The sequence below is a fragment of the Pseudopipra pipra genome, chromosome 1 (assembly GCF_036250125.1).
Source record: "Pseudopipra pipra isolate bDixPip1 chromosome 1, bDixPip1.hap1, whole genome shotgun sequence".
Classification (NCBI taxonomy): domain Eukaryota; kingdom Metazoa; phylum Chordata; class Aves; order Passeriformes; family Pipridae; genus Pseudopipra; species Pseudopipra pipra.
In genome coordinates this window covers 30,811,363-30,836,083 of record NC_087549.1, presented here as the reverse complement: position 1 = coordinate 30,836,083, position 24,721 = coordinate 30,811,363, and the positions used below count along the sequence as shown (strand labels likewise).

At 37.8% G+C, this 24,721-nt stretch overlaps 1 protein-coding gene across 6 annotated transcripts in view; it reads left to right on the top strand.

Annotated features, from left to right (window-relative positions):
* ZFHX4 (zinc finger homeobox 4) overlaps positions 1-24,721 on the top strand; it is a 154,908-nt gene that overhangs the window by 33,108 nt on the left and 97,079 nt on the right. For all 6 annotated transcript variants that reach the window (XM_064650350.1, XM_064650359.1, XM_064650318.1 and 3 more), the window contains exon 3: positions 1-308. This exon is cut by the window's left edge. In XM_064650350.1, coding sequence (XP_064506420.1) covers positions 1-308 — 308 coding nt within the window. The remainder of the gene's footprint in view (positions 309-24,721) is intronic.

Below are 24,721 nucleotides of genomic sequence, written 5' to 3'. Positions count from 1 at the left end.
CACTCCCCGAAGAGGAGTGGAGGGCTGTAATTGGAGACATCTACCAGTGCAAGCTCTGTAACTACAACACTCAGCTCAAAGCGAACTTCCAGCTCCACTGCAAGACTGACAAACATATGCAGAAATACCAACTGGTGGCTCACATTAAAGAAGGCGGCAAAACTAATGAGTGGAGGCTGAAGTGTATTGCCATTGGCAACCCAGTTCACCTAAAATGTAACGCCTGTGACTATTACACCAACAGCGTGGATAAATTGCGCTTACACACTACCAATCACAGGCACGAGGCAGCCCTGAAACTGTACAAGGTAAGCCAGTGACAGCAACTTCAGTCAGCACCAAGTAGGCGAGGAAATTACCTGTTTCGGTGCTTATCAAACAAATCTTTGATTAATTGGCAGAGTAAATGTTTATTGAACATGCGTAGAATCAAACAAAAACTATGCAGGTTAGTCAGGGAGGAGTACTCCAGATGAGTCCCATTGATTCTCCCAGGGGCCCACTTAGGATGTACTTTCTGCAAACACAGGGTCCATAAGTTCTCTCACAATAAATGACTAGAGGAGTTTTATATCCCTCATAACCTTTTCAGACTTTGTCCATTACATTTTGATCAGAAGCTTGACGGAGATTATGGAAAATTATGATTTTTCCATTCCATGCATAGGGAAGGAGATCACTTTCTGGCATATGTATCTGTTCGCAACCACAATCTATCACAGCCAAGTTATTTTACATTGGTATTTTCGGTAAGCACATGCAACGTGCCACATTATTACCAAGGATATTCAAAAGTAAGCACTGTCATCCTTTTGTCTGCCCTTCTTTTCCAAACCAGTAATGATTTTTCACAAACATGAAAGGGTGTGGTGTAGATAAATATGTTAGTAGAATGGCAACTATATTTTTATCTTTACTGGAAAAAACTATGTGGATATAATGAATATGTGGGAGTGATGAATACCATTTATTACACAACTTGTCATGACTTTTTCCAAACCCTAATTATGGGGTAACTTATTTTCTGCAGTGTGTTTACTGGATTGGCTTGATTGTCTTGGTTCATGTACAAAATATAACACATTCATTTCCAAGATGAATAACTTTGTAACTTATTAAAAACTTCTTTTGTCTAGGGGATATAAAAATTCAGGAAATATTACAAACCATTAGTCACTGTAACAAGCTCTAAATATGATTAGAAAATCCATTTTGCAAGTGTTATCTATTGATTTATACTAGAAATCTGTGATAACTAAACTATCAGGAGTCATCTGCTGATTACAGCAACTATGCTGGTTTTCTAATCATGTTGAAACCATGTACACACAGAATAAATACAGAAAAGTCTCAGCAGACCTCTAGTTTACAGAAGAAATAATATTTTTCTGGTGTTCAACTGCATTCAAATGGTTAGTCTGAGCTAACAGATGCTGCACATGCAGTAACATGGATTTTCATTTTATAACCTTACAGTTGTAACCTTGGTGTATCTGCTGTGAACAAAAATGGCAGTAACATGAAGTTTGGTCTATTATGTTGTCCAACAGTGCTGACTGCTCTGTTAATTTAATAATGTATTTTATTTAAATTACATTTTTCCTTAATTCTAGAAGGGTGTTTGGTTTTTTTGCTAGTTGGGTTTTTTTTTTTGCTTTTTTTTTTTTAAGATTCAAAGTTCTGTTATGAAAAGTGCAAAAAGAGCTGAGAGTCTAGTGACACATTCTAAGTCACATTTTTTTAAATGATCCAAGTTGGTCACCATCTCTTTTTTGGAGTGTTAACCTGGATTACTTCAATGATGTGTTTTATAATGCCACCATTCAGAGAGATACTGCTGCAAATGGTGTCACAGATAGGAATGACAGAATAGGAGATGGGAAGGCTGGCAGCTTTCTCAGATGGCTTCAGTTCTCCATTCAGAGACTGTTGAAAGTAGGATGCCAGCTGCTTATTTTTTTAAAAAAAGCTATAGGCATAGCTATGAAGTTACATAAACTATCTACTCAAAACAGTACTGTCTTTTCACTCACTCAACCCGATCCCTAGAGAAATGATGATGAAATATGTTTCAGTTTGCAACATGTTCTACAAAATATTTGACGTGGAGTTCTAAGGGAGCGAGTATTATCTCTTACCCCTCATCACCAAAAATGTCCTGCTGCTGAATCTGCTTCTTTGCCAGATCCTGTTTTGTTAGATGGAGCAATAGCACAGTAGTGCCTATGTGGTGCTGCTATCATACGTAGCAAATGGTCACCACTAGCCTTTAGAGTTCAGTCCCTGTATCAGTTAAAGACATCCTGGTGCAAAAGGATTCCGTAAACTGTTAGAATAACTATGGAAAAGTATCAGCAGACCTCCAGTTTAAGCAAGAAATAACATTCTTCTGGTGTTCAACCACATGCAAATGGTTGGTCTGAGTTAACACATGCTGCACATGCAGTAACATGGATTTTCATTTTACAGAAGGACAATTGGAAGTGTCAAAAGTTTCTGTCCCTCATGACTTCTTACAGAGGCTTGAACATATGAACCTCACTAGGTTTAGTGACTCTCAGAAAGCAGATAGCATATACACACACACATTATTTTTTATATAATTTCATTTTAAAGCTAATTTGAAGGAGAGGAATGTCTCATTTAAAACATCAACTGAGGTATTAGTATTATTTTTTAAGACTTGAGGTTGGCAGTGAAATGCTACAATATGTTCCAAATGACCAAAATGTTCTGGATGTGTGTGCTTTATAAGAGAATGTAATGCCTCTGTACGTCACCCAGAAAACTTTACTCTTAATTGTGGGTGTACATTCAGACCTCAAGGTGAAAATGAGATTTTGAAAGTCTGTTATTTGCTGGCTAACTTGATAGTTTTGTCAGGTCTTGGTCAAGCCGTTGACACCAAGGGAGTTGTAAACTTTTTTCCTCTTGATACATCAGATAAACTTTTAGAGCACCTAAGGAAAAAATGAACATTAATTTGCATGAATAATAGATACATGCCTTGGGAGTGATATTGAATATTCATGAATTGTGTTTATATTCAAGCAGCTCCTCTTAACTCTTTTAAAATTAAGGTGCTGTGAATATGGTTTGGCAATAAAAACTTTAATACTAAAACCATCTGAAAGCACAGAGAAAGAATTTTTGACTTTTTTCCTTTGCTTTGTCAAGTACCTCAAAGTTTTTCTTTAGTCATTTATATTTATTTAAATGTTATTGTTTTATGAATTTTCTTTTTATAAATGTTGCCGTAGCAGCTTGATTTCTCTTCCTGTGCTGATGGAATAAAAGTACGTCTTTTCATAGCCATAGCTTTTAAAGTAACCAGGAACATCAGAGCTTCTCTTCTGAAACTGTATAATTTTAGGCAGTACGGAAATATCACTTTTAGAGTTAGATTCTAAATGTGGGAAAGTGAAACCTTTAGCTGTTTTCTAAGTTATTTAAAAAAGAAATGGCCTGATTGTTCCTTACAGAAGTGCAGTATTCAAGTGGTGTTGGTAATGTGGCTGCTAGGAGCCAGAACAAAGACGACCTTACCCTGAGTGAACTCAGCTTGGCCTAATGAATTTCCCAAAGACTTAAGCTTGGAATTGTGGAGCTCGATGTAAGCAAATTAAACCACAGAAGAGTTGCAAGTTCTTGGCAGCATCCATCAAGAAACATTCAGTGACTCCATAAGTAAACAGAGAAAGCTTCTATAGCAAGAGTGTGTTTCCATTCTGCAGGAAGAAGTGTTCAGCTTCTGCAGATCTGGGGGGCTGAGGCAGGACAGCGATGTGTCTCTGTGGCTGTAAAGTACATATAGCTGGAACTGCTTTTAAGGCAGCCATTTTGTAGCTTGGTCAAATAGCTTTTGATTCAGGGAATGGCATATATCATGTCATGTGCTTATAAAATAATTTTCAAATACTTTATTAATAAATACAGGGTAGCCTTTTTGCAGAGTAAACTGGGATGGCTGAAGAGCTTACTTGAACAAGTAACTGAACGTCATGATCGATTTCTAATCACAAGTAAATATTTGAAGTTAGTCTATCAAAAATATTATTCAATTTTCTGATAATAGCTTTAATACTTGGTGCTTTTATATTGGATGTTTACTGCAGTTTACATCATATATGCAACTATTTAGGAGCTCAGGGAAAGTGACAGGCAGCAGTTAGCAGACTAATACTCAGCTGTGTGAAAACTACCTTGGTTTTCCCTTTATTGACAAAATATTGATCCATAACACTATTAATGCTATGATTGTCAGTTAAATTTGGGTAGATCACTTTACCTCTCATGTTCTCAAATGGCAAAGATATTACCCCAAAGGAATGACCTGATTTCAGTTTAAGAAGGTTAGAGGTTAAAGGTTAGCTCAAAAGCATCATCTGCCTAGCTGCTTAACTTTAAACTGATCAATTTAATGAAAATCTGTTTTGCAGATGGTGTTGTAATGTCTTTGGCAGGATTTAGGCAGCTTTAACATTAGACGTATGCTAGTAAAAATTATTTCTTTATTTGACCAGAACAACACCTTTCCTTTTATGTTTTAAGGTAAAAGGCATGTGGGATATGGTATTTTGGCAAAGGACCCTGAAGCAGAAAGTGTTGATGGTCTTTCCATATGGGCTCAAAAACAGAATACCCCTATGTCTATTGCTAACGATGACCGAAGAAACAAACAAAGCTGTATTCATTTTTTTACCATAATGTTTTACTTTGAACCCATAAAAAAGCATTTAAGTCAGAACTGTCCTTGAAAAAGGCTTGTCTTCTTTGCCTAGAGTGGAATGCAACAGCATTAACTTTTTTAACCTGGCAGAGCTCGCTGATTGTCTCTTTCAGACCTTGTATTTGTAGATCAGCAGTATTCTGTTCCCTACTCACAAACCGAGCAGTAATTGTGTTACTTAGCTGTAGATACTATAAATAAGAAGGCAAATTAGTCAATCCAAATGGTAAGTTTTATCTGATGGAGGTTTTCTGAATAAACAAAGAGTGAGATCCTTGGGAGTGTAAAGCAGACCTTTGTGTTTATTTCTTCTGAGAATCTGGCCCTCACAGTTTTTGCCAAAATAATTAAGTTTCCGCACAAGCATGTCTTTCTATTTTCAGATGTATGCAATTCAAGAGGAATTTCTTGGGCTGCTAATGCAATACTACTATATGTTAGCTTTGTAATTAGCTAGGACTATATCCCTTTGCTGAAATGCATTGTAATATTACACACACAAGCATAATTTGCATGTAAGCAGTCATGAAAGTGGTGCCCTTTGTTTCATATTGACTTTCCAACTTATTTAAAAGAGAGTTTACAATGAGCCTTTGTTTTGTCTGCAAATGATCATAAACATCTTTCTAAAGAGCCCAATAAAATGAGATAATCACAAATGTATAACATCACATATTGAAAGGGTGGAAGAACAAACAAGGCTTTTACTATATTTTATAGGCTGGATTTATAGTCTGTCCTTGGGTCACTTAGGGCCAAGAATTTTCACGGTTAGCTGCTTGGTCCTGCTAGCTAGCATCCTCTGCAGGAAATGCAAATACCGTGCAGCACCTGCTTGTCAGCTGGGGTTCTGCACTGCTTTTTTTAAAGTGAGGTGTCCACTTCTCTGCTGGTTCAAAGTCAAAAGCTTAATTAGACCAGCTCTTTTTCTGCATCTGTCATCAGCGAAGCAGAGTAGTCTGTCTGGATTCCATAATGCTGTTTGCATATTTGGATTTTAAATCAGCCAGGGATATTGAATGCTTTGCTCATCTTTATCACGTGCAAGAGGCACAAGTGGGATTTAGTGCTTAGGTAACTTTAGTGTAACAGTTCCCCAAGGAACACTGCTTGGTTTTTTCTCATTATCCTCGTTCTGGATGAAAGCATCGTTGTTAGGAATTAACAACCGAGGGGGGTGTGAAGTATATGCATGTGGGGACGAATGGACTCACAGCCCAAATCACTTTGTTTGCTTTACTCTGTTTGACATGAAATGTTCGTGCTTGATCAGCCTGGAATTAACAGAAAGTCACATTCTTTTCATTTCAATTGTCCTGCACTAACTTTTTAATATAAAATCAAATATCCTAGATATGTGCCAGTTCAATTATTGAACTATCATTGTCCCAGTATGACGGTAAAAGAGGTCAGGAGATTGTGCAGCATTGATTTGCATAAAAATCATTGTGGAAAGGAAATTGGAATATGTCTGCACATCTGAGGAGCCAAAACGTGCTTTGCTTAATCTTATTCCTGTTGTTTGTTTAGGTGAAGAAAACTGTTTTCAGTGATAAACAGAAGTTACTCTAATTTGCTCCTCAACACAAACCTCATGATATAGCGGATAGAGGGTATTTTTTAATTTTTTTATAGTACTTATGTTCATTTAGTACTTATGTTCATTTAAGCTTTTAAATATTTTATGGAATTTAATTTACACTGCAAGTTGTAGTTACTGTGATTCAGATTATGCTGTTGTGCTTACATGTATAAAGAGACACTTGTGTTCAAAGAACACACTGTCTAGTCACAGATATACATACATTGTGTAAATATATCTATAATGTATATGTTTATGTACTTGTATGCTATAGACAAGTACATTTATTAAAAACAAACAAACAAAAACTTGGCTAAAAAAATAGCAATTTCAAACCTATTATTTTCATTATAAATTTTAAATAAAATAGTAGAGAAATAATTTTCACATATTTCATGTATATTTAATTTGATATTCAGATGTCTGGCTCTCAGATAGTCCTATCTAATGGTTCTTGTAAAAAAATAGCATACTTTAAATTCAGCTTTACACTAAAACAAAAAGGTGCTCTCAAATCGCAGTTTAAAGAGTCTCGTGTTCTTCTATTGAAATGCTGTCCAGAATCCCGGTCTGTGTGCTGTTTTGGGTGAGATTGTATAAGGCTACTCTTTAAAAAGAGACTGTACCAGACTACTTCAACATGACTTCCAGTGTGCAGCCTGCCCAGTGGAGCCCGACCTAGTGCCTCCTCTTGGAGAGTAGAAGTGAGCAAGGAGGAGAGCAAAAGCAGTAGAAAGAGGATCAGCCTCATTTATTCAGTATACTCAACACAAAAAATGACTGTATAACAGCTGTTTTTTATGCCTGGAGTTCTTTCATTTTGACGTTAAGAGAAATATGTATTTATTGCTAATTGAGATTCAAACTAGAGATGCAGTATATAGTGTATATAAGAGCATTATGTCAATGAGAGTGCATGTGTACGTGTGCATTAATAGATTGCAGCTATGGATTTGGCAACCACTCCGTCCCAGCCTTGCAACATAGATTTTCTTGTTACCCTTAGGAGATTTTAGCTGATATTATGCAACTTACTACAAGTGTCTTCTCTAGAATTGTAATTAGTTTGCCAGACTCTCCCAGGTGAGATTTTTCTCCATGCTCTCTTCCATATATTTAAAGATGAGCAGTAAAAAAAATAAAAAGACTGAGGCACTACAGGAAAGTTATATTTTGATATGCATATGTGTAATTCAGGTTTGCCATTGCTTTTGTTAAGTGATTTAGAAGAAACTTTCCCTTGGTCTATGCATTTGTTAATTCATCCAGACAAAATGCCAGAATTGTGATATTATAGGAGGGTTGGTGGGAATAAAACCTTAGAGACCTCATGTGTAGAGGACTGAGATTTGAGCTGTTTGATACACAGCTCTTAAGACTGTATTGGCGCTATATATGTCTATATTTCTAGACAGATAAATTCATTTTCTGCATTTCTTTTTTTTTTTCCTCCTTTGGGGTATCACTAGAGCAATGCTCCAGAAAAGGATAAGAAAGGACAGTGAAGAGGCTGGTGTGAAATGATGAGTAATGCCATTTCTGTTAGTTTCAGCAAGAATTGGGCCCAGTGCAGGAGACATGTTTCATTGGATAAACTTCCGTGTGTGCTTGTGGGTAAAATACAATACAGTACAACAGGAAGTAGGTACTAATTACATTAAACATGAGTAGGGTTTTTATGTTAATAAACCATTAATTATAAGTGATAGTTTGTAATATTTTTTGATCCTGATGGTCTGCCTGTTAGACTGCTGTAGTTAAACCAGGCACATAGTTCAGACTGATCATCATACAACCTCATGCTGATATATAGAAAAAACTGAAGGTTTGCTAAGGACTGCAAGACCTTTGCTTTGTGGACAGCCATGAAGGAGGATGTCATGGAAATGACCCCCTTGGTTTGCAGCAGAAGGTGCCAACCCTGCAGTTCTACAGCAGACCAGATACACAGAGAATTGTGCACCATAGCCTTGGGGGAAACTGCATGTTCTACTCTCCCGGTGGGAAGGAAGGCATTAAGATAATCCTTAGCTTTTAAAGGCAGGGGGCATTGAAGGAAACAAAAATTGAGCAAAGGTAGTCCTTGAATGATGAAGTGTGCAGATTCCCATGCCTTGGGCATCTTACTGCAGTAGCAGCTACAGTAATGAAAAAAATGGTTTTGTCATATACAAGGAGTATGAGCAATACTCCTTGGCTATATGCATGAGTGGGAAACTACATATTGCTAATGAAAACCATGAATGGTAATATACTAACCTTATTCCAAGAGTGAGCATTTGACTATCTGGGTTACCTAGCAAAAATGTAAATTTTTATATTTAAAATTGTTATCCTAGAGCGTTAATCAAACCATGCTGTTCACATGATTCACATGTCTAAGTTACATGACTGTGTAACTACTTTTATATAGTTTGTTTATATAGTTTTTTACTGGATTGTGTGCAGGCAACCTAGCATACAGAGATTCTACCCAAAGACAGTGTTTATTTGTAGTCTCTGTTCTCCCTTGTAACCTCTCCCAAAGAAGAATATACACTTCCTTATGCTGCTACTGGAGAAAAGAACCATAGAGCCACCTCCACCCATAAAGACAGCATGGAATCTGGTGTTCAGGGATAGTTTGTACCCAACCTTTTACAGAAAAATAGGTTACTCTAGGTCAGAGAAAGTTCAAGATCAATCCTGTTGTGATGACCCTGTTTAAAACAAAGGCCTACAGTGAAAACTCTTCTTACAAGAACTTTATTGGGCAATTCCAGTGGTCTATATCTTCTCATTTCAAGTTTTTTTTTTTCCTTTGGCATTCTAAGCTTTAGGCCTTTAGGCCATAAGTTTGGGCCTATATCAGTCCTTGGGTGGGGGAGGTCAGTTGTCTCCCCCACTTTATTAAGAATGAGGGTATTTTCCATGGAAAATCCTGAAAAGCTGCAAGTAGCTCAAGTATCATAACAGGTATGACTGATATTATCCTTATGCTAAATTCAAAACTCTGGGTCGTAATGGAAAAAGAGAAGGAAGGACACTTCTTATTCATAGAATCAGAATTTCTGGTGTTGTAAGGGACTTATAAGGATTATTGAGTCGAAATCCCTGCTCTTCGCAAGTCTACCTAAAACTAAACAATATGAGTAAGAGTATCATCCAGATGCTCCTTAAACTCTGACAGGCTTGGTGCTGTGACCACTTCCCTTGGGAGCCTATTCCACTGACCAAGCATCCTCTCAGTAAAGAACCTTTTCCTAAAGTCCAATCTGAACTTCCCCTGATACAGCTTCATACCATTCACACAACAATGTTCCTATTTTCTGTGTAACCTAGACAAAAACTTGCTCTATGGGAAATAGATTGAGGCAAAAAAATAATAAAGTTTTCTAATTGAATAAACACTTTGTGAATGACCAGAAGCTTGATATTTTTGCAACTAGAACAATGAAACAAAGTCTAAAGAGGATCTTGGTATTCTTGCTCTTTGTGTGATGAGAGCATGGAAAAAGGCTTGATTTACCACTGAAATGAGACAGCTTTTAGTATCTAGATGTTACTATTTTGGAAACACCCTTTGGCATTTGCAGATATGTATGCAGCTAATGAATGACTGGAAATTAGGAAAAAAGTGAGGCTGAACTGCAAGTGTTTCTGAAAACCTTATGTCCTTATTTGTGCAGGAACTTCTGTGACTCAAAATCTTTGACCTAGGAGGAAGTTGGGACCCTGCTGGGATATATCAGAGCAAGATTTTCTGAAGTCAGCTCTCAGATGACAAAGATCACAGGCCACAAAAAATGGTTTAAGACTAATTTTATGACATTTCTGACCTGGAGTTTGGGCAGATTTGAAAGTACTGCTGTAGTGTTAGTCCCCTGGGACTAACCCCATTGCGGATGCATCCCAGTAATAGGTGTTGTACGTAGGCTGTGGATATCCTTTGTCACTGTTTGATTTACTAAGATAGTCTCATAGGTCATGGTGAATTGGATATGCTGTCAATGTGCTCTGTCTCTCTTTTCCTATCTCCACTGGTATGTTTTGTAGCGTGTCAGGCTTCAAAAATATCTTCACAACACTTGAATTTCTGTGACTTATAGAACTCAAGGAATGGATATCTTTGTAACTAGTCATTAGGACTGCTTACAGGTATTTTTTGAAAAAGGATTTGCTCTTTCACTGACACTTTGTAGTTTCAGATTTCTGAAAAACAAAAATAGGTTTGTGGGATCATCTATGACTTGACATGTTACATGTAGGACCTGGATCCAGAGGTCTTGCTAGGATACTTCATTTTTTTCAGGAGTTCTCCACTGAACAGCTCAAATTCTGTGGCCTCAGCTACCTCAAAAATACCAAACATGATTAAGTTTACCCAGAACATTTTGGGGCAAACAAAGGACGAGAGCTATGCTGGTTTTGAAGAGTTCTGTGTATGTAATAATTTTTATGAAATGGAGGAGAGTTGAGCTGGTAATCAATAAAAGGAGAACTTTGAAATCTCGTGCTACAACCTGTATCCCAGAGCTTTTGTGCTCTCCAGATACAAAGGTTTTGTGCCTCATGTGTCCACAACAGGAACTAAACAAATGTCTCTCCTTTACTTCTAGTAGTTGTTTGTCCTAGTAGATTTAGAAGGTAATGTCAATACTGTCTGGAGTAAGAAACAGAGCATGGCCTTGGGGAAGAAGAAAATTTGTCTCTAACCAAGCAGAGGTGAGTGAAAGGTTGGCCCCCAGTATATTTGACAGTCTAAATGGACCTTATAGAATTATAATTAAGCATAACACTTAAACATATGCAGACAGAAAGACGGACATATGTGAAGAAATTATCTTTACGTGTATTTAATAGAGTGTCTGTAATTGGGAAGAATGAATTACAGTATTGGGAAGAATGAGTTAGAGATGGAGTCCGAAGTTGTTCATGCTCACAAGATCACAGAGGGAGAGATATTATCCAACACTAGTGTTAGGGAGGAAATCACAGTTGTTGAAGACTGGGTTTCTTGCACAGGGAGTGCAGTGGAGGTAAACAAAAAGCCATGTGTGTGCTTATAAAAGTGTACACTTCCCAAGAGCATAAACAATTTAAAAACTATGTGCATCCATACATCCCCCAGGCTGCTACATCACCTTCTATAATGTTGTCCAAAGGTCTATATATGTCTGCTGTAATAAAGGTTGGGCTTCCATTTTTGTTCTATTTTCCTTCTCCCAGTTATTCATAATTTTCCTATAGACACTTTTAGGGATAAAATTATCAGGATTTCGTCTGGGTGTAAAGAATATTTCTTTTTTCTTTGGAGCTCTTTCTGAGTCACTTAATCATGAGATATCTTTCCAGCCTGTCCTAATGAAAAATACTCCATTGCAAATAAAGTTAGTTAAGTACATTTCATGCAGTGGCTGTCCATAACAGAAGAGAATGCTATTTTAAAAGCAACAACACATTAATAGGCCAACTATGCAATCATTGTCCTATCACAGCAAATTATACCATTAATCCATGTTATCTAATCTCTTTGCTACAGACTGGCTAACAACAGTTGCTTCTCAGAGGAAAGCAAAAAAAAAGTAATTTCATGGGCAAATATGGAATAATGTTACTCATACGGGAAAATTCTTTTTCTTCTCTTATGTCCTCTGTACTTAACAATGAATTAACATCATATGAATTCAAGTATATATTTTTTTCTCCAAAGTGGTCTTGGGGTAGCCTTATAGGTGCACAAACATCAAATAATTTTATAAACTGAATTCTTGGCTCAATCACATACAGGGGGAAAGAGTTCAACAAGTCAATTTAACCTGCATATAAATATATTTTTTTTCAGCTTTAAAAAATTTCTAGCATTAATTTGTTAAGTTTTGTTTGTTTTTATTCATCTGGTAACAGAACAAAAAAGATCATGTGTTCTTATATTCTTTGTGGTCTTTCTACATAATCGTTATAGCTTCATAATAATCTTTGTGATTATTTTATGGTCTTTTTATCACGCCTGTCTTTTATTTACACTTTTAATGCACCAAAGAATTTCAGTCTATTCAGTGTTGCTTTTGGTGGACATTTTTCCACATTTCTGCTAATCCTGTCACTGATCTCTGAACTCCTTCTACCACTGCTGAATTTTTCTTGAGATACATAGATATTTCAGAACTGAACACACTGTTCTCAGTGGAACCGTATGATCTTACTGTCCCATGCCTGGTGCATCCAAAAATATAATCTGCTTTAAACAAATCCTACTGCATTCTGTGCTGGAAATATGTTGCTTTTCATTACATGTCTCTTCCCACGCCCCCCACTTCATACTGATGCTGAAGTGTCCTAGAGTGGTTGCGTTTAACTTAGACACCAGTAACATGTTTGATTGATTCAAAGTATTCCTTCTAATATACATTTTCTTGGATTTGTCAGTACTGAATTTTGTCTGCATGCTCAGCTATCTTGAAAACTATCTGGCATTCCTGAGGGTTCTTTGGCTGCTCTTGACCGGCATAAATTCATTCATGACTTCTGCAAGATCAGTCCTAGTTTGATGTTAGAAGACACAGGGGTAACTTCTGTTAAATGGCCTGCTAGTTCCTCTAGCTTGTTTCCAATCCATGAGTTGTTTTGCTTCTGTTTTAGGTGCCTGTATTAAATGGTTAGGCTGCTTCCTGCATAGCCAGTTGAGAGCTAAAAACTCCGGCTCTGAATTACCCCATGGAAGAATTAATTTCCCCCTAGTATTAGGAGAGTGGAGGAAAGAAGCATCCCCTTACGCCCATGTCACCTTTCTGTCTCTTCAGATAGCTGCCTCCTGTTGCTTTCCCATATGTATTGCTATACATAGTGGCTTGGTGTGCAGATGCCTGTAGGCAGTTAACTGTTTGCTGAGCCTGAAGAATAGAAATAACTAATTAACCATCTATCTGCAAATATTTACCCCAGATATCCATTTACTGGTACAAAATAGAAGAAGTTGTTTCTGCGCCTGGTCTGCAAGGCTAAGGCATAACTGAGATTGACTCTTTGTAGTGTGCTCTTTTTATACTGTTCAGTGCTAACTTTAATGTATTATTGATTGTTATTAAGGTACACCATGAAATACAGATGGGATGTCTGTTGTGTTGAACTCATACTGTGGGAGCTACGTTGACTTTTGGATTGTTCTGGCCTTCATGCTGCTTGACATTAAAACCTTTCATATTAGGGTTTAGAAGAGAAAAAAATATATAGTAACTAAGTTACCCTGTATGTAGTGTGAAGTAATGTGAAAATACGACGCCAAATGCCCTCCCCACCAAGTCAGTACAAAATTCGAAATGAAATACTGATTTCAGAGCAAGCCAGGAAGTTCTCAAGTCCCTGTGTGAGTATATAAAAACACTAGTTTAGGACAGTCACTACCTGAATTTAAATTAGCTGTGCTACCTGTGAGTAGAGAATGAAGTGATAAAAGTGGAGGCATTAAGGGTCTGATTTTCAGGAATGGTTAGTGCTAATGGCTCCTGCTGGTGGCGTGTGTTTAGCATCCCGGGATCCAAGGTCACACTCAGGTGGTGATCAGCTCCTCTGTGCTGACTGCCAGCCTCTCTCCTTGCACAGCTCTCTTGGCTGGATGTATTGGCTGGTTTGAAATACACAAAAATTGCATCGGAGGATCAATTACTGCTGAAATGTCACTACTGAACCCTGTAGTAGTGCTAATTAGTTAAAGCCAAAGAGGCATTTATCTTGGCAGTAGATCACTACATATTTTTTTCACAAAATTAGGTTTGAAATACTTTAGATTCTTTCCCCTCCCTCTTTCTGAAAAGTTGAAGTATATAAATATTGAGGATTTTTTCCTTTTTTATTTCCTACACCCCCATAAAATGAAATACATATAAATGGTTCTCACTATGTCCAGCAGTTTGCATCTTAGAATAACTTATTTTTGTTTGAAACTCTTAAAGAGGGTATTAGTCATTGGAGAAAACTTGAAATAAGGAAATGTACCACAAACACAGTCACAGGACAACCCTTTCTAACTTTGGCTCAGGTCCCTTTCTACCATTAATGGGACGAAAGAAACTGGGTATTTGATGCAAGTTCCCTGCAGTGGGGGAGGGCAGGGTTATTCTGCTTGTGCCAAGGAGTCCCCGGCTGTCAGGTAGCCAGCTGTGTGTGCACTGTCCTTCCCACGGGCCGTGTCAGGAGGAGAAGTGGGAAGGTCAGTAGCTATAGCCCATGTAAGTGTGTCTGTGATGAGGGTGAAATCCCCGCTACATAGGGAGACGTGGGGAGCTACCAGGCAGAGCTGGCTCAGCGGGATGGTGGTGACTGCAGGAAGCTTTTTATCTGGTACAGAAAGGCAGTGGCTGCTGTCACAAGCTGTAGGGTCTGACTGCAGTCTTCTGTTTTGATCCCTTGCTCAGGTAGGTTTCATTTCTTATGTGCTCACCTTGCAGGGAGCCTGCCTGGGCTGTGTCAGCATGTTCTGGGCTTGATGAACTACTACAGTTGTTTCCGAGCACCAGTTGTTCTTTTGTGGTGCTAAAACATACACCAGGCTCTCATTCACACATCCCGTCCCCCAACTTTTCATCTAGTATTTTTAGTCTTTGGTGAGGATTATTTCCTCAATTTGCCACAATAGATACTCAGCTGCCAATGGCATGAGCAGAGTCTGCGAAGTATCTTTAGTATGAGGTAGGTCATATTGTTAAACAAAAGTCTAAATATTTACAAAGATACAGGAAAAATACAGGGTTTTTACTGATTTTTATCCTCTATAGAATTTGTTTGAAGCTTTAAAAACATTGTTTGTTTCCTATTAAAATGGTGATGAGAGGAGAGAGTTGGGAAGAATGTAGGCCAAATCCATCTTTGTTGTAGTATTGCTGATCTCAGTAGTATTACTCCAAGGATGGAGTAGTTTTCCAAAACAACAGTGTTTCTTAGCTTGTCAATTGACTGGGACATGGCTCTCCTGTGGTTTGACTATTGTGGTTTGTCACTACTGCGAGAAATTATCCAGTTCAAAAAGTTCTGTTATTTGGGTAATTTCTTGCTGAAATTGATGGTTACTGTTTCTGTTTTTCTCCCAAAGTTTATTTCTAGGGCTTTTCCATTTGTTTCTGGTGCTCTAGATAAAAGGCTAGTCACAAAGGAAGAGTCAGAGAAACTGCTCTGCAAAGAGGATGTGTAAAAGAGGAGACAATTTGAATTTGAAAGTGTTTACCCTCTCATGGAAGCAGTTTCCCTGTTTGATACAGAGTGTGAGTTGATACAATAAAATCCACCTCCTAAATATCTTTTACAGATCTAAACAGGTTACTGGGTATTGATAACTGTAACATACTTTGTGGCTGAGCGTACACACTGAGACACCTCATCTGTAGGCCATTTCTCCTCCTAAATTGTTCCACATTTGTGAGCATTTTTAAAGCAGCTACTATTTAAAACTAGAAAGCTTCAACCCTGAAAGGCCCCAACCTGTCAGAAACATTTCCTCCCTTGCCTGAAGCTTGGAATTTCACTCCAAAATGCCAGCTCTCTCAGGATTGTGCACAGTGCCATCCTTGCTTCATGTTTTACTCTTTTGGAACTTCAGTTGTACACTCAGTGTATTACTAGTATTACTACCTCATCTTCTTCCTGCTCTACCAACATCTCTACATGTCTATTTTTCACATTGCTATTTGCATGGGGAACGGTGTCATTTCTGCAGCCCTTAGCCTGATTTCATTCTTACCAAGCCCTAAACTACTTATATTTTTTCTCTTTTCTGTCAATAATCTTCTTTTCCTCTTCCTTTTGTGTATGTGTGTGTGTTTATGTGCATCATCAGATATGCATTTCTAATTTTCTGGGATGAGTGTGATAAAGGTTTTATTGTCTCAAACTTGAGTTGGCTATGTTGTTTTAAGTAATAAAGAAAAAGGTATACTGACTATCCCACTGAACCTCCTGCATGTTTTGCATTAGGAAAAATATGTTAGAAATTTGTAGAATGCTCTTTACCTGTATCAATACTCTTTTTTCATGATTGCGTGTACCAAGCCCAGCTCCACTAATATTAAGGGGGAAAAACACCGCTGTGACTTTGTGACTAATATATTTTAGAAATGTCTTACATTTTTCCTATAATAGCTTTTCCATGCATAATAGTGTTTCAGTTTGAATGTCTGACTTCTCGAGGCCTATTAGAACTAAAAAACAAGTACTACTGTCATTCTCTTGGAAAGCTGGAAAATTCCTGCTTCCAGTACTGTGAAATTCCTTTTTCAGACTCACAGATCATAAGATTAACACATCATTGGTAGAAGGCCCATCCTGGGTGTTGGCCCAATGTAATCTGAAAGGAAATTATTTCATTTGAAAGCAAGGAAAAAGTCTTGATGGTGGTTTGTAGCAAAACCAAACACTGACAGCTGATTTAAGCTAACTGAGCTGGGAGAATTAACAATAATTACCCTTGGAGACAATTTTAGGTCTTGTTTCAAGCACAGAGATTTTGTTTGCAACATCTTCTGGGATGCAGTTGAGACTTCTCTGAAGACTATGGTCCTTCACCTTTCACATGACAGGTGTAGAAGTGTGCTTTGGGAGGTCAGAGTGCTCCTTGTGAAGTATGCTGGACCTGTGCTGATTTTACATTGGCAATACAAAATCTTCTGTGTGGCATCAATAAGGCTGGGATACCAGCAAAATATCACAGCAATAGTTCCAACTGTGGTCTTACATTCTATTTTGGGAATAACTGGTGGGGGCACGTGTAAATGATTATCTGGCTATATAAAGGTGTCAGACCAGGGCTTTATAGTCACAGTATGTATCCTGATGAGACTCTGTGTTGTTGTTTAGCAAGGGTTAATTTTTGTCCCAACTCAAGCAAAAGGTAAATTTTCCACTAACTTTGGTGGAACTAAGATTTCACACATGACACTTAAATCTGTGCTATATAAAGCTTTGTATACATACACTTGTGTATAATATATATCACAAGCATGTAAAAATGTGTTTCTGTATATTTTATTAAATTATATAAACTGTGTTTAAACCGTCTAATATGCAGAGGCCTAGAATGAATGAACTAAAAAATCTGGATAGTAGTAAAATATGCAGAGAATGTAATGGGGAAGTGTTTTTGTCAATTGTAATATTGATAGGTTTTGTTCCCTTTATCAGTTGCCTTCCTCTACTGTAAAATCATGTGGGTTTTTTTCTAGTTGCATCAGTTTTCAGCTACAAATGTTGTACATTATAAAACTGTGTAAAACAGACTAAAATTGGGAAGTAGAAGAACAGATAATCTGAAGATTTAAGTGCTTTGGGCTAACTTCTCTTACCAGCTTTCAGAGATACAGAGGGAGACTGTATTTGAAACCCCTCATCAGAGAAAAATGAACGTTTTAGTGTTCTCGGACATAATATCAGGCTAACATGCTCCCTGACTGACATCCAGTGCGTACTGTATAATTGCCAGCCTGCTTCTCCAAGTGCCTTGAAGATTACATTTTTTTAATGTCCCAATATTAATAACCAGATGTGATCTTCTTCCTGCCCAGGGGTCAAACTAGCTGGCCAGGTCAGGCTGTTTGTCTGTGTGCACAGACTGTGAAGTCTATTCAGAATGACAGGTACTGGGGGGGGAAGCGGGTAGAGTGTTAACCTCAAGACCACCAAAAGGGACTTCTCCCTGCTGGGAACAAAGACCAGCAGGAGCTTCAGCCTTTTTCAGTACTCCTGGGATTTTAACCAAGTGAACAAAAGACGATGCACAGCTGAAGAAATGCTCTTCGCAGCTGATACATAATTTAAGATGTTCAGTTACAAACAACCGGATATGTATTTGTGATTTCATTTGAGCACTGTCCAATTATCTGCAGTCAGTTAATATTTTGTATGTATAGTTTCTGTGTGCTGCTTTGTATGTTCAGAAGACACTCAATTTCCAGAGACTGAATACATGCTATCCTGGAAAATAGCCCTAGTACTTAAAGAAATAGCGTTAAAACACCGGCAGTTGCTATGGAGTATTTTGTACCTTCTAGTTAATATTTGCCAGTCTATGTATAGAATTATTTTATAATACAATATAGTTTCATTAAACAATATTCTAAAACCATTTATTCCTCACTTTCTCTTTTTGTTAGGTAAAAAAAATTCAAAAGAAGACGCTATTTGTTTCCTAATTGATTTTCTACGTTAGTTGTTCATTGAATAGATAAGTAGTGCCTGTGATATTTGATTACAGAGCAAGGCACCCATTTAACCTTCCGTTCTTTCCTGGCCAGGATTTCAAATACAATACAACGTTCCTCCCTTAGGCTCAGTAGGATTAGACTGCTAGCAGTAATCCCTGATGCTATGAAATAGACCTGATAGAACTTCAACTCACTTGTTTAGGATTATGCTCATGAATTTCAGTCATCTAGTTGTATTAACCCTTTGGGAACTTGTGTGGTTTATGTTGCTATAAATAATAAAATATATTGTAATAAACAATGGTAGATGCATATCACAACTTATTTATGTGTTTTAAAGAATTCAATTTTGCTTGGTGATCAAAATGTAAAATTCACATTGAAATGAATTTAACTCCTATAGTATCAATCCTTGGAGTTTCTTTTAATTCTCATGTTCAGATGTCTTTTGCAGTTCAACAGTATCTTTAAACATTCGGTCTCAGTTTGGGCATTGCTTTTTAAAAATTATGTAAATAAATTTTAGTTCTCAGAGTTGCATGGAAAGGGCAGACAAGTGATGTCTGCTAACTACAGAGCATCAGTGCAGAATCTCCCTAGTATAATGACTTGAATGCAAGTGTGTTCACATGGTAAAGAGGAGGAGTACTGTTACCTGAGCTATCATTTCCTGGCTTTTCTGCTGATAGCAACAATCCTGATAAGGACAACACTGACTTAGGATGACTTATACCCCAATCAAAAAACATAATCAGAGTACCAGAGCATTTCTGATGGACCACTAGACAGCTGGCAGACAAAAGTGGTGTTGTAATCACTCCAGATTTGGACTACTCTTTTGAATTGGTGGCTTCTATTTAAATGCTGATTTTTCATCTAGTCAAATGACTGTACGAAATAACTCTGTACTATCAATAAGAAGAAATAGATCTTCTCTTTCTTTCATTTTCAGGATACTAAAACCCACCAATGAAATAAATATTGTTTCTTATTTCCAGTCTCTTGAACCTTTAGTTCAAAGGCTCATTAAATATTCATGTCATAACTAATTGTATTGATTATTGAAATGTATATATGTATATGTTTTAGAATATTTTAAGTCAGTTACAATGAAAAATTGTGGAGAGTTTGATGTGGGAACTCCAACGTACTCTCACCTTCTTGGCAGACGATAGAGTCAAATTAGGACTGACTGAATATGCACATTCAGGCATCAGTTGGTTGAACTACTGTCACTTCTATACACCTGCATGTGGAATTGCTATATTTAAAGACCAGGTGACAGGCAGAATCAGTGCTACTAGCTGCACTTGATGGCAGAGGCATCAGGGCATTTCTTTACCCCTTAGACACTATTAAAGCATGCGTGTTATTGCACATCTGTCAGATAGTCTTGATACATTTGATGATAAAGTGGTATTGATGAATAGCTGAAGGCCATGAGAGCAATAAATGAAGTTACTCTTGAGTGATTCCATTCTTTTTTTGCAGGAGGACTCAGGAGTGGGAGCAGTTTGGGGTAGTTGTTCCTCAGCCCAGTGGGTGCACTCATGTGTTCCCACGTGGAGTATTGCTGAGTTCTACTCTGTCAGCCTTCTTGATTAACATATGCCCAAGGCCATTACAGGAGAATTATCTGTGCTTGAGGTGGGGGTGTCTCCAAGATGCAGATGATTTTCATCTGCACAACTATTTCATTAGACTTGGATGGTGGAATCGTTTGACTCTGTATCTTGCCAAGAGTTTGGATATATCAGCTGTGAAAATTGAAGTCATTTTGGTGGGATTCACAGCTGGTAGGAATGGCCAAGGCAACATCACATAGCTGTCCCCCAGTCATAAGCCTTGTGATTCTGCATTTGGCTACTGAGGTAACCCAAGGAGTGATGAGTATCACTGGGTCATTTATATATATGGCTGGTTGCTAAACATGTAAATGTTGCTTCTCTTTCAAATCAGCTTCTCTCAAGTTCTTTTGTCTTAAAAATATCTTCCAAAGCCTTCTCAGTCCTGCTGCTTGCTGCAACCTACAGTCCGTTTCAATATTTAATACATTTAAACTTTTGTGCTTTGTTGGTTAGTTTTGGTTTGACACATGGTATATTTCTGTTCCCTGATTGATTGCAAATGTACCATTAGAAATTGGCTGTTTCGTGAATGCTCAGTTTATACATTCAGAATGTGCTTTCCCTGGATATTCTGCAGTATGTATTTAAACATAGCTGTTTCTGAAACAAATTCCTTGCTTAGGTCAGCAGATTTAGTATGTAGAAATTTGTGAAGAGCAAACAGCTAAGAGGTGGGGCATGGAAGGAACTAATTCAGGAATTTCAGACAAATATATCCACTATTTTCCATCTCTCTGCCTGATGTTTTAATTCTAAGTACAGAACTTGCAGAACTTAGTGGCCCACACTTTGCCACCTTCCGATTTGATGAGAAAAGAGAAGTAAACCTCTGAAGTTTTGTGAGATTTGAGCTGCCAGGAATATAGCCATCTATCCATTAGTCAGTGCTTCTGACAGCAAGTATTTTGCAGCTGCTGTCCCAGTTCTATTCCAACTCTCACAACTGGTTTCTAGTTGCGGATCCAGTCTTTCAATCTATAAAAACTGAAATGAGTCGGACCCTGATTCTCTCTGAAAACCTCACTTCATATACATGATTCAGATCAGCTAGCAGTTCCCTGGGCTAAATCTCAAAGATACTTGGAAGCTTGTGTTTTCAGAGTGATTGGCAAATGGAGAATCTGCTCTCTCACTGTCTTGATCAAAATTTGTAATTTTCGATCATTCCACCACATAGCAAATTGCACTTGTCTTTCAGTTTCTTACAGGATAAAGGGAATAAAGGGTGCCCATGTTGGGCCACGTTTGTTCTTAGGTGAAAATAAATTTTGATGGCTTGGATACTAGATTTATTAATGTGCTTTTACTTAGCAAAGCAAAAAAAGGTGACTTGTGTGTGTGTGTGTGTGAAGGGAATCTTATTAAGTCTAAATAAATAGACTGTAGGAACCATGGTAATACTTTACACTTCTGTAAAGCCTTTCTTCAGAGGCTTTCAAAATGTTTTAACAATGTTAATTAAATTCAGTGCTCCTTCATTCTGTGTTAGTCTAAGTGCATATAGGGCCATCTTCATGTACATACTGGTAGAGTGGAAGGAAGCTTGTGTTTAACTGTGTGCAGCAGCATTGCACAGCAAGTGTTTTCAAGGCAGGTGGAAAAAAAAGGAAAAAAAAAGCTGTATTCAAGTGAAACTGCACAGGGAATTGCCTGTAGGTAGGCAAAACATAATTACAAGTTGAAATTTGGCCAAGACATTTGTCTTAACACTCTTCCTCCTTTGAAAAAAAAATGTGCCATGTACTTAATAACTTTATTAAGTACAAGCAGTTGTGAAATCTGTTCTTTGTTTCAACCAAAAGAAAACATTTCCTAACAGGACGGTGCTGTTAAACACCAAGCTAGGGCACTGATTCATTACTAATTTAGACAGAAAGCAGCATCAATGAATTACCAAAACTCTTTTTTGTAGCACTGGTGTTTTCCTTGGAGATCTCCCCTCCAAGTATTGACCCTGCTTTAGCCTGTGAGATCTGAAGGGATCACAGCACAAGGTGGTATGGCTTAGGGCTGTATATAAAATGATGAAGGAGAGAGTGAAACCCAGCCACGTGCTCCCTTTACTCGGCACTGTAGTAGGAGAGGGAGGTGGCATTCAGTGAAACTCCGAGCTACTCTTGTTTTCTGCAGTAAATAATCAGCCTGTGAAATTCACTGCTGCAGTGGGGGGTTATCCGGATAAACAGTTTATCAGGATTTTTAAGAAGGATAAGGGCATGAACATTAATGATGTTTCTGATTATGTGGGATAAAACAAAAAGATACAAGAACGTTTGGTTCTCTATTATTATTGTTTAAGTCAGGATATAAACAGACTGTCTTCCGGGGTCAGGCAAGGATCCCTCGTCATACTGCACATTCATTTTGGCTCTTGAAGGACTTGTATTTGTACCCTGCTTTTCTGTGGATCTGACATTAGCTACTTGCACAGACAGTATGTTGGAGTAGCTGGGCCAAGGGTATGATTCATAGTATTGCTCCTGCGTTTCCATCTCTCTGTCTCCCTCAGTGACTGTTCTCAGAGGACAGCATTAGACTTCAAAATGAATACAAGAACTGAGTGTTTCAAATGTAAATAAGATGCCTTTCTGTTTGCAATTTTAGTCTCACTAAGACAAGGTACTACTCTGACGGTAAACAGTGGAATCTGCATGTCTGGGTTATTTTTTTTTTCTGTGTCAACTTATCACTCAGCGTGGGAAAGGAGTGTCTGCATCATAATTAGTGTTTCATTTATTTAATTTGGAAGTACAGACAATAGACAGAAAGGGCCATTTGGCAACTAATTAATTTGCTTCTGTTCAAAGAACATGACAAAAAGTTTCCCTTCAGATGAGTATTCATAGACTGCGGACTTGGATTTGAGTAATAATTCATCAGCATTACTCCACAGATAATATGATATTCTCAGTACAGCATGTCAAGGTACAGGCTTTGAATATATTTTTTTTTAAATAAAATGACTATTAGAAACACTTGGATCATTCTAAGACCAGTTATGATTCGGTACCACACAAGATCTCCCCATGTTTCCAGGAAGCACAATTTTATTCCACCTCTTGGAAGAGGATGAGGCATCTGCCACCTGGCTCCTGTGATAGCTAGTTCTGCAGAATCCACGTAGCAAGACGTGAGATATGGCTCGATTCAGATTACTGTTTTTTGCATTGCAGTAACATGTTAACTCTGTGTGCTAGCCATTATTAATTGTTCTGTACACTCTGCTCTGAGCAAGGATTAGGAAGACAGGCTCCAGTGTTGTGAACATTATTATAAACAATCCAGACGTGCTGAGATTGTGTGCAGATAGCTGTCTGGGTCTTGACGCAGCAACTCTCCGGTGCTGGCCAGTCCATCTATGGAAGCCAGGTCTTAAAGGGAATAGGGGAAGCAAAGGTAAGATGGTGCACTGCACTGTCCCGATACACAGTTGGGAGATGGCAGGGCGTATGCATGGACTCTCTGCATAGGAAGCACTGCTGATTTCTGTAACGCAGACAGTGTGTGGGAGAGCAGAGGATTTGAATTGTAAGAGGGGGATCAATCTTCTTCAGGGAGGGGCATGTTGTTGAGCATGGTATTTTTCACTTTTCTGTACTTCCTCTTTCCCTGCAGATTGTTAATAATGTGCTGGAGAATTCTCAGACTTTAGTATGTCAGTGGGCCTTGAAGAAGAGCTGTAGGAGGGAAAAGTATTGCTTGACCCAAAAGAACAGGAAAGCTTCATCTAGTAGAAAGGAAGAAAACACATTGATTATTTGAGGAAAGACCTCAAAGGGAAAATTGAAGTGTAATTTTTCCAGGCATCCAGACCATGATGGTAAGAACTACAGAGCAAAAAACATTGCCCCAAACAATGCTGTGCAGATCCTGGAAGGTGAACTGTTGTGGAAGTCAGTCAAAGGCTTTCAAGTAAGAGCTTCTTCAAATAAAGTCCAAATAGCAAGAGAAACAAGACTACCGTAAAGTAAAAATGAGAATGAAGCAGTTTTATTAATGCTGTTCAGTGAAGTTACTAACATTTAATCGTCCTTTAACATACCTTCCTCACATATCTCCACAAAGAATTTATTTGATAATGCTAGTATTACAAGTTAGATAATTGTAAATATTAATTGTAATAACATTGTAATGTAAGCACTGTAATGCACCTTTTAATGTCAAATATCCTTGTAGAGGAATCAGATTTTTCTTTGTTACTTCTAGTCTTAGCCAGAGGTGTGTAGAAGGGGGAGGGGAATAAGGATTATTTTAATCCCCAGGTCAGACATGGGTATGTGAGTGGGTACTGCCATGCAGACCAGCCAAATCTATTATTCTGAAGCAATGTACAGTAGCCCCCTAGTATGGACAATGATAAATAACTCTGACCTAAAACAGGAATGATTTTAAGCCACCTTTACTTATCCAGCTTTATGGAGATCTGGAAATAAAAGTTGATTTTACTTTGCATCAGTCTGTATCTATGGTTCATTAAATGATTTAATATACTTAGAAGTGAGATGTCCATTCTCTTAGTCACTTTTTTCCCCTTGTCTTACACATTGTCTCAATAACTTAGAATAAATCAAAAATAAACATGCAAATAACATTAAAAGCAGAATGTAAAAATAGT